Source organism: Parasteatoda tepidariorum, chromosome 7, assembly GCF_043381705.1.
Source record: "Parasteatoda tepidariorum isolate YZ-2023 chromosome 7, CAS_Ptep_4.0, whole genome shotgun sequence".
NCBI classification, from domain to species: domain Eukaryota; kingdom Metazoa; phylum Arthropoda; class Arachnida; order Araneae; family Theridiidae; genus Parasteatoda; species Parasteatoda tepidariorum.
Genome location: NC_092210.1, coordinates 15,670,500 through 15,685,645, shown reverse-complemented (window position 1 = coordinate 15,685,645; position 15,146 = coordinate 15,670,500). Strand labels below are relative to the sequence as shown.

At 30.5% G+C, this 15,146-nt stretch overlaps 1 protein-coding gene across 1 annotated transcript; it reads left to right on the top strand.

Annotated features, from left to right (window-relative positions):
- The first annotated feature begins 7,161 nt into the window (after positions 1-7,161).
- Positions 7,162-9,156, top strand: LOC122271813 (uncharacterized). Its single transcript, XM_043054290.2, has one exon. It carries the CDS (start codon positions 7,162-7,164, stop codon positions 9,154-9,156), a length of 1,995 nt encoding a protein of 664 aa, XP_042910224.1.
- Positions 9,157-15,146: the final 5,990 nt, after the last annotated feature.

The window sequence follows — 15,146 nt, the reverse complement described above, 5'->3', positions numbered from 1 at the left end:
CTTAGTGGATAACAGTTGTAAAAAATGTGTGAAAACAATCCCACGGACAATGCGACGGATTTAAGGTTATGTCAAGGTACGTCTCTTGTGAATATCAATTGATTGTTAGGTTTTCCTTTTTCTAATTGTCATTTACATTTCACCAAATGCAGCCATGAGGGATATTAAATTATTTATTGCAAAATCTATATTGCCACTATCCACTGCAGGTTCACAAGCTCTGGCAGACGTTTAGGAATGGTCCAACAACCAAAGGGGAATAACTACCATTGATGCAGTTTTTGCAAGAAATATTGAAAAAATAGAACTCAAACATTTCGTATCTTACTTTAGTTATCATAATACCATTGTAAATGTTATAGATTTGAATATTTCTCCACTCGAAAATGATAATTAAAAGATGCGATCAATTGTGAATTGTAAGCATTGTTAATGAAGTTTGTCTTAAAGAAACAATATGATTTCACTAAAAAATCAATTTCTACCCCTTCCTATTTTCATTTCCACATTACGAAGTTTCACTTCTTCCGCGCGGAGGGACTCCACGCACTATTGTTTTTTATTTTTTATATCCGTCGTTGAACAGCCGACCCAATTTTGGGTTTACGACTACTAATGTTCAACTCCGTAGCCTTGTAATTGTGAACCAATCCAGAAGACAAGGAAGCTCCCGGATCAGTACCCCCAGAGGTATTGATTTGTTACGGGAACATGGAGGATTTTGCGACTTGACAGATTTAACGTGCATCAGCCACCATTTACTACACGGGGAGTCTTCGACCGGCGGGGATCGAACCCACGAACTCTTAAAAAAATTAGTTGAAAATTGTGCAGTATATAAATCATTAAAGTAGTTCTTTTATACTACGCATGCGCGGAAAAATGAATTTTTTTTATTCACAATTTAGCAGTGAATCGTTTTTTGCAACCAATAAGAAAGTCTGATTTGAATATCTTTAAAATTTAAAAAAAAATTAAGCAATTCTTTAAGTAGTTTTTGAACTTTTTAAAAGAAATTAAAAATGATAAGGGATTTTTTACAAATATTATTTTGTATCATAAGACAAAATTAAATAAACAATGATAATAAACGTTCATGCACCGAAATATGATTCTGTGAGGAAAGGAAACATGCAAAAGAAAGGACACTTGTATGGGAGATGATCCCCAACAATGCCGGTGTCATTTTTAATAAATCTTGTTTAATAGTAAAAAAAATGAAATTTGCGGAAAACCCCTTATAATTTTGAGTTTTCTTTTAAAAAGTACGAAAACTACTTAGAAAATTGCTTGTAACTTATTAAATTTTTAAGATATTCAAATCAGACTCTTTATTTATTAATTGCCAGATACGATTCACTACTAAATTAAGAATTGTTTTCATTTTTTCCCATGCACGAGCAGCATAAAGACCAGAGTTTTAAACGCAGTTTTAAAAAAATTTTTCTCAAATTTTAAAGCAATAATTAATTTTAAATTGCTCCAAAAATTTTGTTTAATTTCATTGAATATTTTTAAAGTTATAGCAAAAAAAAAAAGGTAGGACAAAAAAAAGTTTTTCTTTATTTTTATAAAAATGTTCATATCTCCGAAAATATTTAAGATCCGGTTACGAAATTTTGTGCAATTAGTGCGTATAATAACCAAAATAATTGTTGCAAGTTAAAAATTTATTGCTACATTTTTTTTTTGCATAGGGTGTTCAAAAACAATATTTTACGTTTGTAATTTATTGTCGATCTCTTCAACATCTAAAAGCTTTAAATTTCATTGATAAGTATGAGAAATCGCATAATCTAAACACTTCTGTAGTTACAAAATAATTCTTTAAGTGTTTATCGAGAAATATCAAAAATTTTGCTAGTATAGAAGCGTTTTAATTATTTTGTCCTACTCCTGTATTTTAAATGCATAGTGTCGGAAAACCAATGACATTTCTTTTCAACATAAAGCTAAATAAACTGACCTATAAGTTGGGCCGAAATAGGAGGTTAAAATCAAACAAACAAACAAACAAACAAACAAACAAACAAACAAACAAACAAACAAACAAACATCCTTTCGTGTAAACAAACAAATAGCTTCATGTTTTTTTAAATTTTACTCTTGAACTAACGCAGATAATATAACAATTACAAACTAAATTAAAGTTTTTATGATGCTTAATCAATGCAGGAGAGAGATTTGTTTTTATCAACTAAGATTGGCCTTGATTCAATGTTGCTCCTTAAATCAATGTTGATACGTTGCTGATTGATTTAGTCATACGTTGCTCACTGAATCAACTGTTACGTTGCTCATTGATTCAGTTATACGTTGCTCATTGATTCATTTATACGTTGCTCATTAGTTGATTTTTTCAATACTATATACTATCTCTATTTTTACCTAATTTGTTTCAATTCTCCTCTTTTCTTTAGTTTCTTTAGTTCTCATACGTTTTTCTAGTTTATATTAAATTAAAGAACCTAAAACTCTTGTTACTGTAAACATTGCAATTTATAAATTTGCACATAAAGAAATTTTGCGAATTCTATGGTTTAAATGCAATTTCTCTGCAACAGTGAATTGTATATAAATCAAATAGTAACACATATTAATTGCGTGAAATGTTTATAAAACAAATTTGTCACGTTCTGATACAAATCTTCACATTCTAGATCTTAATATTAATGGTTCGATGAGTGATCTCAAATATGTTACTTAATTAGTGCAAACAATATTTTGAGCTAAGAAATAAGGGACAAAAATAAATTTTTTTAAAATTCAATTTCTCAGGAGCTATACTACCGATTCTGCTCAAATTTTGTATTTTGTCGTGTAAAATTACATTCTTTAAAATGATATAGGCAATTACATACTTTACGATTCAAAAGTTTTCAACTGATATTAAATAAATTAATAGAAAATGATAAACATTTACTAAAGATTATTTTTTGTATGGAATTATCCTGGATCAAAAAAATGTATAAGTGTGTGCAAAATGTTTTCAATTTAATTGAAAAGTTCTCGAGATATTGCGGATTACGCAAAAATGTGAAATAGGGGGACAATAAGGGGTTCAACCAAAATTTTTTGATCTAAAGATAGTTCCATTCAGAATATAGTTTTTAGTAAATGTTTATTATTTATTATTATTTTATTTAATAAATGGTCACTAAAAGTTATACTTTGCATGAAATTATCTTTGGATAAACGAGTTTTATAATTAATTGCAAAAGTTTTTCAACTATTTTCAAAAGTTCTTGAGATATAGTGAAATACGCAATAAGGTAAAATTAATATTAAGAGGTCCACACTTTGGACCGCTCTCTTGACCAAACTATTTTGGGGATCAGAAATCCAAATCAGTAGAAAAAAGGTATATTCATTCAGAGAAAGTACGTTTTATGTCTGTTTTCGTAACTTAAATTTTTGTCTGCGCTAATTAGTTCGCACATATGAGGTCACACCCTCTTACCATTAAGATGAGTACTAGAACATGATGATCCAATCATAAGATCAAAAGTTATTCAGGGTGATCAATTTTTCAAAACATTAGAATGATCGTTGATGGAAAAGTCAGTTTTAATCTTTATATTGAAAAAGTTAGTTAAGCTTTGGTCTTAGGAAATTCAATGGTGACAATAAATAATCTATATATGGGTCATTCTCACAAAAACAGTCATTTTCATGTCCCCAGTATATTATATGTTTGTTTTACAGCTTACGAAAAAAAGAAATTCAGGGAAAGTGCCCTTCAGAATGCAAGCTAACAAAAGAATAAAAATAAAATTATAAATTTTTATTTTTTATTTATTTTAGGTAATTAAAATATACCAATATGTCATTCCCTCACTTGTCCCCACTGCTGATTTAAAAAAAGAAAAAAATTATTTCTGAAATAAATTTTTTTTTTTTTACAAATTCGTGTTTTTTATTTCAGAATACTGAAATATAGAATTCAGAAAATCAATTTTAAATTTAATTTCTGATAAAAATATTAACACAGCACTATTTTAAACTTTGTCCCCAGTGTTTCGCGTCATTCCCTCACAACAATGTTCTTATCACCTGCAATCTTCTTAGAATAAAAATATTTTAATAAAAACTTCAGAAGTTAACAACTGGCATCATAGAACAAAATTGCAGTATGTTTCCATCTTCAACTTAAAGAAGCTTTGCTGTGGAATAAATTTGAATGAATCAAACCAGGTAAAATTTTTTACATTTGTCATTCCCTCATGTCATTTTTTAGAGTAAAATAAAATACAACTTCATCGAGAAAGTGGATAATTATATGTTGCTTTCTTGTATGAATATAATTGTATGTGATTGACTTCAGAAATTAATTAGGCCTAACTGTTATTTTTAAATTTTATTGAATTCGTCATTCCCTCACTAGTGTATAAAGTGAGGGAATGACGCTGAAGTGAGGGAATGATTCAAGATGAGTATATTATTAAATTTTTTTTTGTTCAATCGTGCCAGCCAATTTTATTTCCCAAACCTGTAAAAACTATTAAATATATAAGACTAAATTATAATAAATATTAGATATACTTAGTATGTTATCATTTTCAAACTTTAGGTAGATGTAACTTAGATAAAAACATGTATTAAAATAAAATATCATTCCCTCACTATTAGTGTCATTCCCTCACTTTTTAAATAGTGAAAATAATTAATTTACTTATTAATTAATTTGAAAAATAAATTAAAAAATTAATAAATTAATTTATTAAATTAATTAATTTATTTATTAAATTAATTAATTAATTATTAATTATTATAAATTAATTAATTATAAATTAATTATTTAAAAAATTAATTAATTTAAATATTAAGTATAATTTATAGGATATATACTTTCTTTATAATGCCATTACATATTTCTATTAATATAAAAAGTTTCAGAGCTTTTTATTCACTTTACTTTTTCGGGATTTTATGAACTGAAAAATGACAGTTTTCGTGAGAATGACCCATATATATTTCTCTTACACGGGGACAAAAAAAAGTCTCATTTCAACTCCCCGAATGGCAACGCTAGAAAATCGACCAATGATTGCCGGTAAAAATGTTACATGCCAAATCTAGCTGAGGTGGCTCAACATATAGCACTTTTAAAAACGGAAACTGAAATAACCAGAGAGAGCATTCTCACCAAATGTGACTTAAGCTAGGCAGAAGTGAGTAGTCTTTGTCGATAGATCTCTATTTTAGTATTTTGTCGAAAGCTGTTTTTTTTTTTCACGAATTAATATATATTGAATTTATTTGACGATTTTTGATTTATATCACGAATTTATTTGTTTTATTATTGTTATTAGTTATTCGTTGAAAAATGAGTCTCAGTCGTGCTGTTACGCTTTAAGATTTTATACTATAGCACATTTCTAATAGTCCGTGATATCCTTAAATCACACGTGCCTCCTGGGTGGTGCTAAATGAGTAACGGCGATGGCTAAGGCGATAAGTGCAAATAGAGCAAGGAGTTTTAGTTTTTCTATCCTGCAGTGGAATGCCGGAGGGCTTTCTTCTGCAAAGTTTTCAGAAATTAAGAGAGTAGTCGCAGAGGAGAACATCGACATCCTGGTCGTTCAAGAAGCTAATATTACAGAAGACAAAATGAAGTTCGACAATTTAGAATCTTTCACCATGCATGGTCTTTTCAAGAGCAGGCAGATCGCAAGTGGTATCCTTGTGGCCGTGCGAAACAAACTGACATCGTCCTTTGAAGTGTTGAAAACAATGAATAATCATGATACATCAGAAATCGCAGTCGTTAACATTTGGAACAAAAATACTATTTTCTGGGTTTTTGGTATATACAGTCCTCCAAACAACAAAAATTTAAATTTAGATTGCTTAACTTCTCACCGTAACACTATAATTGTAGGTGACTTCAACGCTGCTTCCCCCAACTGGGGATACACTTATCAAAATCAAGTAGGACAAATTGTCGAGAACTTTGTAAATAGCAATGCCATGTTTGTCCTTAACAATAAAGATGATCCAAACACCTTCATCCACTTTTCAGGCAGTTCTACAAATCCTGATCTAACTATTGTTTCCGCAAACTTAGTTGACTGTTGTAAAAAATCAGTGATTGGAAATCCGAGAAGCGGTCACCGAATGATAAAAACATCAGTCACTACAAATCAAATACCGGCAAGATGTAATACAAAAATCATGTGGAACTTCAAGAAAGCTAACTGGAAAGCCTTCACTGAAGATATGGAACATCAGGTAAACACCTTTCAAACTGATGCAACTCCACAACAATTAGTATCAACTTTTTCCTTAGCCCTTCAAGAGTGTGCTAAAAGGAACATTCCAAGAGGAAAGAGATTTAACTACAAACCATTTTGGAATACTGAACTTGAAGAACAAAGACACATCAGAGAGCAAGCAAGAAGAGAAGCTGAAAAGATAGAGGGGAAAACTAATGAAGAACGGAAACAAGATGTTATCAATTGGCGAAAGGAATGTGCAATAATGAAGAGAAAAGTCCTAGACGCTAAACGACAAGCATGGAATAAGTGCCTAAACGATTTAGACTATAGGACAGACGGACGCAAAGCCTATCAATTAATGAACAACCTGAACAATAAATATACACGAAGAGATAATCACCCCATAAAGAGAGGAAACAAATATATAAGTGGTTCAAGACAGATAGCAAAATTATTCAATAATTTTTACCTTGATCGGTACTCACTTAGCAAAGAACAAAAGAAACAAGAGAAAAGAAACAACAAACTAGTAAAAAGAGGAACATCTAAGTTTAAGTGCCCAGAAAACCTTTTCACGGAGGACTTTTCAATAGAAGAATTGAACAAGGCTATACATGACCTCAAATACGGTAAACAACCAGGTACTGATAACATATTCCCGGAGTTCCTGAAACACCTGGGAATATCAGCGAAGAAATCCCTACTAACGATTTTTAATAAAATCTGGAACGAAGAATCAAGCCTCCCAACAAACTGGCTGAAAGCAAAAATCATTCCAATTCTAAAACCAGGTAAGTCACCCGAAGACATAGAATCATACCGACCAATCTCACTGACATCCGTCATGGTCAAAACTTTTGAAAGAATGATAAATGCATGATTAAGGCTTTACCTGGAGTCAAATGATATCCTAGCAGAAGAACAGTCGGGTTTCAGAAACAACATGTCAACCGCCAACTCAATTATGAAGTTGGTTCACAAAATTAAATCCGGTTTCAGTTCAAAGAAAAGTTCTTTGGCAGTATTTTTTGATTTTCAAGGAGCCTACGACACAGTTTGGAGAAGCAAACTTCTAACCAAACTTCAAACTTGTGGAATTTGCATTAAATGTTACAGAAGGTTCTTATCCCAAAGATGGGCAAAAACAAGATGGAACGAACAGGAATCTACCTACAAACAAAGCAAAGTCGGTCTGCCACAAGGAGCAGTAAGCAGCTGTACCCTATTTAGCATCTACATCAACGATCTGGTAGACAAACTAACAAGTTTAGATGGTATTAACGTTTGTATGTTCGCAGATGATGTTGTCATTTGGACGGAAGCAGAAAACTGCCAAGCATATGAAGATCAAAGGAATAATCTTGAAGGTGTTATGAATAAAGCTCTCGAGGTCTTGCAGTCTTGGTCCAAAGAGAATAACATGATTATCAACAAAAATAAAACCGTTTACCAATTCTACTCTCTAAGGCGTGTTAATCCAGACTTTGATTTGATAATAGATGATAGTAAGCTTCAAAAAAGCAACCTTACCACATATCTAGGTGTAGTACTGGATAACAAGTTAAGCTTTACCAATCATATCAATACTGTTATAGACAAAGTAGAAAAGAGAACTTCAATTCTGAAAAGACTAGCCGGTGCCAAATGGGGAAGCTCACAACACACTCTAAATAAAACCTATAACACCTATATCAAACCAATTATCAAATACGGAAGTGAGGTGTTAATTTCTAGCGCACAAGGTAAGCTCGACTCTTTGGAAAGAGCCCAAAACAATGCTCTCCGAATCATTACGGGAGCAGTGAAGACAACCCCAATTATAGCCCTACAATACTATACTTCTAATCCACCAATTACCACTGAAATTAAAATACAAGCAGTTGGCACTTATGTTAAAATGAAAGCCTCCCATAGAGCGCAATGGATGAATGAATCAAAACCAAGTTCCATGAAGACCCAAATCTCTCCTCTAGAGGTATGTGAAAAATTACTGCATGATTTCCAAGAAGATGAGCCAATTATCTGTAACAAGAACATCACAAACCCTCTCAAATTTATAGATGTCAGGCACCAACTAGATATCAATGATTTGGGTAAGAAAAACATATCTGACACAGTACTAAAAACAAATGCATTATGCATGCTACAAGAGCAATACCCTGAACCAGAATGGACGAGAGTGTACACTGACGGCTCAAAAATACAAGACAGCACCGGAGCAGGAGTACACAGTAAGCTCTTTTCTCACAGCGCCCCTGTGGGATACTATATGTCAAATTTTGATGCAGAGATCTTCGCTATATCGATAGCCCTGGAAAACCTTAAGAATAAGATCAATTACTTCACTAAAGCAGTAATCCTTGTCGACTCTAAGGCAGCTATCCAGGCAGTTGCCATAAACCATGATTCAGATACTCAGACTATTTCAGATATTAGAGATAATTTGATTTTTCTCGAGAATGCCAACAAAATTATTATGTTCCAGTGGATCCCTTCGCATGTAGGAATCAATGGCAATGAAAAGGCAGACCAACTAGCCAAGAAAGGGACACTCGAACCACAATGTAATAAACCGATTCCACCAGACTCCCTTAAAAAACAATTTTCCGAGAAACTTAAGACCAACCTAAAGCTCAACCAAGCAGTAAAATCCACTGGAAAACCCTGGGCTAACATCCAAAACAGTTGGAAGAAATTTTGTCACAGTCCTCGTAAGAAGGCTGTGGCAAACTTCAGACTCTCAACAGGCCATGACTGCTTGGCAGAGCACCTCAACAGAATAGGTATCCTTCCATCTAGTGAGTGCCAAATCTGCAATTCGGGAACCATGAACTCAGACCACTTGCTTGTATGCCCTTTACTGGACAAACAATCCCAAGAGCTGGGTGATTTGTGTAAACTTTACTGGGATGCCAGAGATCACATGAACTCTCTGTAAAGACTACTCCTCATTCTTCACTGTATATAGATATATTTTTTCTTACTTTAATTTTTTCTATGTGTTCTTTTTGTATTAATATGTGTTTGTCATGCGTTTTCTTTGCTTGTTATTGTAATTTTGTTCCTTTTTACTCTTTGTTTAAGTCCACTTAAAGTTGAAATTGTATATGGATTAATATTTCCAATAAAGCCATATGTAACAACACATTTCTAATAGGTTTAACGAATTACATGTCATTTATTTGAATTCAAATTTATTTTAATGACTTAGTATTTACTAAAAAGATGTAATTGTTTTTTTTAAAAAAAAGTTGTTATATGGATTTGAATGATTGTTTTGAATTCTTAGAATTTTGTGAATTTGCAATGTACCTAAGTTAGTAGCGAGCGAAGCGAGCTTGGTTTGCGAAGCAAACCATATAAGATTGCGTAGCAATTTTCGGGGGTTGGCGAGCGTTAGCGAGCAGGGGGCGCAGCCCACTAGTATAATGTATTGTTGCAAACCAATAGGAAAATTAGGGAAAATTTAATAAGAAAATCTACCGGAGATAAATTTAGGGTGGAAACGTTTTTTTTTCCAGTATTAGAAGTTTAAAAATAAATGGTATAATTGTATAGGGTATGTAATTTTTAAAATTAATAAATTTTTTAACTATTCTTTGCCATCCATTTCAAGTTTAATCGTCTGACAGATAATTTGATTGTTTGCAAAATACGTATCGTTTTTGTTATCGTTTTCACTTTCTAGAATTAAAAGCTTGATTAATAAAGATATTAGAAAGTTTAGGCATTCAACCAGCAATTCATTAATGTGAAGAAGTTTTATTTATTTAAATTTTAACTCAGCAAACGATAATTCAAAGCAGATTTAATTTAATTGTGGTAATGGAACAATGTAATGGATGTGTTTACGCATTTTCATCAGTGAAATGTGTTTATTGACTCAAAATGAATATAAAACATATCAGGTATGTGCTGTTTTCTTTTTCAATTACAATTTACTAAACTTTTTTTAATCATATCATGAAAAAAAAACGAATTTTGTCTGCATTGATTCTTTTTATTATTCACTAGTAAAATATGCTTCTGCGCGTAACTGAACCAACTATGAAATGTTATTTTGTTAGATTTTTCAGCAGTTAAAAAAAATTATTGATTTTATGAAAAATAATTACGATTAGAAATAAACTCTTTTTAAATGACAAAATAGTGATTAACGTTACTATATTTATAATATTACACACTACTTTACTAAACTTAATAGTGAATTTAACATTATGATATACTTTCTTTCACTGTTTGGAATATTTCGAGTTGTTCCTTGATTTAGAAACATTTTTGAATATAATAATGTTAGAAAAACAACTATTTTTTAAAAAAATAAATGTATCATTACTATTAATATTGTCACTTCCATTAATGCTCGTTTCTACGTGAAGACCAGAAGTACGTTCAAACTATGATATAAAAAGTGTATATGAAAAATACCTATCTTTTTTGAAATTAAAAAGCTTTTTAAAAATATGGCAGCCGTTTGAATTTGAAATTGAGTGTGTCTAATTTCAACTAAAAATATCAAATGTTAAACTCAATTCAGTTAAAATTTCATAGATTTTTTGACATTAAATGAGTTTAATTTTTTAGTCGAACCAAAGTCGTGAACCTAAGTCGAAAAATGTAGTGTTCTGTTGTCACTAGGTCATCTGAATACAGTATAGGATATTTTTTATTTATTCTATTGCAAATAATTTACAATAGAATAAATTATTATTTAAAATTATCTGCAAATGATTTAAAAGATTATATCTGTAAAAATATACAAATGATAAACGAGAACACATTTCATTTGCAGTCGAATTAGCGAATGTGGTGACCTCTATCAGCATTCTTTTTCTCTATTTAAGGATTTTTACAAAAGAACACTTAATTTTTATGAGGATATTTGAACTTATTTCAAGTAATATCTAAATGGGATTTTTTCAACAAATAGTTTAGAAAACTGTCAAAATTCACAAGGCAATAAATAATTAAATAAATACAGTTAAGTTAAAGGTCCTTTCATAAGCAGTAATATAAGCAAACTTTTGATTCAAAATAAGCTTTAGAAAAATATTTTTGAAAAACACAAAAAAGTATATTGTTCTGAAAATGCATTTTTAGAATAATTAATGATTGTTATCTACTTATCCATTTTCTAAAGGTATAAATTTTCTATCGGATATTGGAATTTGTTTCTTCGGAAATATTAATTGTATTGTGGAGTTTATGTATGCCTTCAGAAAATACGTGATTAATTAATAAAACTTAATTCCCTTTGTGAAATATTCCAAGATCTTGCACATTCTCTTACAAGTTTGGACTGTTTAAGATACAGCTATGATTCTAAGAAAATGCAATAGAAGAGGAAATGCTTGGCTTAAAGTTTAAATATGGATTAGTTTCACCATTAATCAGAGAGATGTAATTCAATGATTAATTAAGTTTTGTGTAATTATATTTGAGTAATAGTAGCCAAATAGCAATAGCACAATATATGCTTCGAGACAGGTTGAAATTGAAAAGAATAATTGAAATAGATGCAATTTTATGAGACTTGAAATAATCGAAACTATAAATCCATTTGATTTGGTTTTTTCACATAGTGGATTTAGGTTTCTGTATTTTCTCCTCAACACAACCATAATTTGGCAAATCTAACTTGGGATTAGTTGCCAGCATAATAGGCTTTAAGCACTAAATTGTATGGATTCTCAAAACTTACCAAGTTTCAACACCATATCAAATTTCTACGCAGCCTTTTTCATATAATATTTGGCTGTGGTTTAATATTTATTACTTTCATAAAATGTATTGTCATCAGAATTCTACGTAAAAAACCATCTCGAAAGGTATGTTTTTATTGGGAAAGTAACTAATCTATTTATGTATTTTACTTACACGGCAACAAAAAAAGTCCTCATTTCTTTTTCGCTTTGGTAACAATGAATTGAAAAATCAAGCACGTGAGCAGTCATAAGTATGAAAACGTAAACATACGTGTTTACAAATTTCTGAATGAAAATTCTTTTCTCGCGTGGACAACGAAAAACTGAAACAAACTGAGGTATAAGTAGGGCGGAATTAAAAGATTAAAAGTGAATATTTCAAATGGAAAAAAAAGTGTTCGTTTATGCAGGCTCAAAAATGATAATTTTGTTCATAACAATAATAGCTTTGTAGTGATAACTCAAAGCTCTGAAATTTATTATTGTGTTTTTTACAAAGTTGTGAAACTTTAATAGCAATTGTTTTTTTAAAGCATAATGCTTGTTTTGTTTCTGCAAATATTTTAATTGTATGCCATTCATTTTTTATTTCAATAACTTTTTATTGACTGAAAAGTTTGATTTTTTAAAGAGGAATTAATTTTAAAGATCTTATTAATTGATTTAAAATTTTAGGATTTAACGATGGAACAAATTTCAAATGAGTTATAACTTAATAGCAAACAAAGCGATCATTGTTTGCTAAGTAAACCATATAAGATTACATGGCGATGTTTGGGGGCTGGGAAGCAGCAGCAAATAGGGTCGGAGAGAACTAGTACACTACAGCAGCTGTAATATATACTAAAAATGGTATAAACTTATTTTTTTATTAAGTGTTGTAGGCAAAAAAAATTATTTTATTTTATTTAAATTCCGGCATAAGCTACCCTTACAAAAAATAAGGTGCTTTTGAGGTTGCTTTGAGGTTGACAGGTGTAAAAAAATACACCTAAGGTAGAAAATGAGGTTATAAGGTTGGGATTATGAAATGAGGTTTTGAAAGAATAATAACCTCATTAATATCACTCAATTTCAACCTCATTTAACCCTCACAAAATCAACCTCATATATAACTCAGAAATAATTTTAATTTAGATCGGGTGAACTTATTCACACCTCAAATACACGTCTTTGCTTGAAGTGTAGAAAAAATAACCCATACACAACAAAAACAACCTCCTTAAGCTGTTTGCTCTAAAGTAGATTTCCATCAACCTCAAAACAACCTCAATTGTTAATAAAATAACTTCATACACTTTGATTATACACCTCGGGAGGTTGATCTTTTAAGGTTATTTTTGAAATCAACTTCGAATAAGCCTCAAATCAACCTTGACAACTCAAGCAACCTCGTATAAACCTCGTATAAACCTTAATATTTCTAAATTCTAATCAGCTAAAATAAATAATTTTCACAATACATTATTTGATAAGTAATATGCTTAAATATGAAGATTAAATTAGATTAAGAAATATGAAGATATGCTTAAATATTATAAAAAGGTTATTGATATTTATCTCTTACAACAGTATTTTTTAAAGAAATTATTTTGTTAAATATAAATACATTTGTATATTTGCTTGAATGACATACTAATTGCAGCCATGCTTCAATAACGTTTTTAATGCCTTTAACAAAATAATAAAATTTTTTAAACATTAACTGTTAGTCTATCACAGTGTAATTGCCCAACAGCATAAATAACCGATTTTACACTAATTGTAAAATTCATAATAAGCTAATATTATTTCTCGTGTGGCTAACTCTATTAAACTTATTGACACTTCACACATTCATCTTGGGTATAATGAATGCCCCTAGAACCCCAAGTGTCAGACATCGGGCGAGGCTGCTCATAGGGCAAGCAGTTTGACACTCGTGATCAATACGCGTATCTTCAAACGGATTTATCACTGTCTCGAACTGCAAACTGTATTGCAATTTTGAATAAATGAATGACTATTCTCAATATGGAATTCTGACGCTCAGTTGGTTGTAATTGAACACAAAAGAATGCATGAATTCACAAAACATTATATAAGTCAAGGATTTACAGTGAATTAAAGTATTTTATAAAATGTCAAATGGAAGGCGGATGTATGAAATATTAACCCACAGGCGGTTTAGCAAATAAATAAAATTGGGAGAACGTTTCTCCCAGTACAATATTTCCCTACCTAATTACATATAAAAACTGGTTTCGCTATGCGGAGAAGATTGCAGATTAAAATACCACTTTCTACGTGCAGAATCATCATTGGGTTAAATTGTACTGTTATAAAAAAAAAAAAAAAAAAAAAAAAAAAAAAAAAAAATAACTTTTGATTTAATGAACGGATTTTTACATGCTTGGTCTCAAACTGGCCTGGACTTCGAAGGCCTAATCAAGTATGCCAATCAATTAGAGTAAACGATATTTTTCAGTTAACATATCGGAAACTGTAAAGTACTGTTCCTGAAAAACGTATATTTTTCTTTTTTGGCTGGATGCGGATTCTTCCCCTTCAAAATATGGTGATAACCGTCATTTGAAATAAATGGTCTTCGATAGTTAAAGCAGGAGATCGATAAAAAATGTGAATCTGAGAATGTTTATTTTTTTTGCGCATCTCACCTTGACTCTGGAAATTATGAAGCGAATCGAAAAATGTTTGCACATGATTATAAAACGTACTTTTCCGAAGATGAATCAACTAAAAAAGTTAAATTATTAATATTTTTTTATTATTCATTATAAGTATACGACTTTCTTTAAAGTTTGATAACTCAGAAATTATTCGACTAATTTCACTTTCTAGAATGTTGTAAAAATTTGCTTATCCTACAATTAAATTTTTTTGACAACGTAACACATTTTTTATAACGCTAAAACGTTACACAATGCATCGAATCAACCATCCCTTTTGACCTAAGTTACAGAATGTGTTGTCGTCTCTTTCAACTTTCCGACTAAAATAAATTTTTTAATCGAAAATACAATGGATATACAATTTTTAAGTTGTACAATGGTAGAAAAATATTAGCACACATTATAGAAAATTTCTGAATCTATAATTCATAGATCAAAAGTCATTTCAAAAAGATTTTGTTCATATTTCATATTTTCATTAGACTTAAAAATATAAAGCGCTCATTGCTTGATGTAAGAAAATGCAACAATAATTCATGCATTTAAAATTT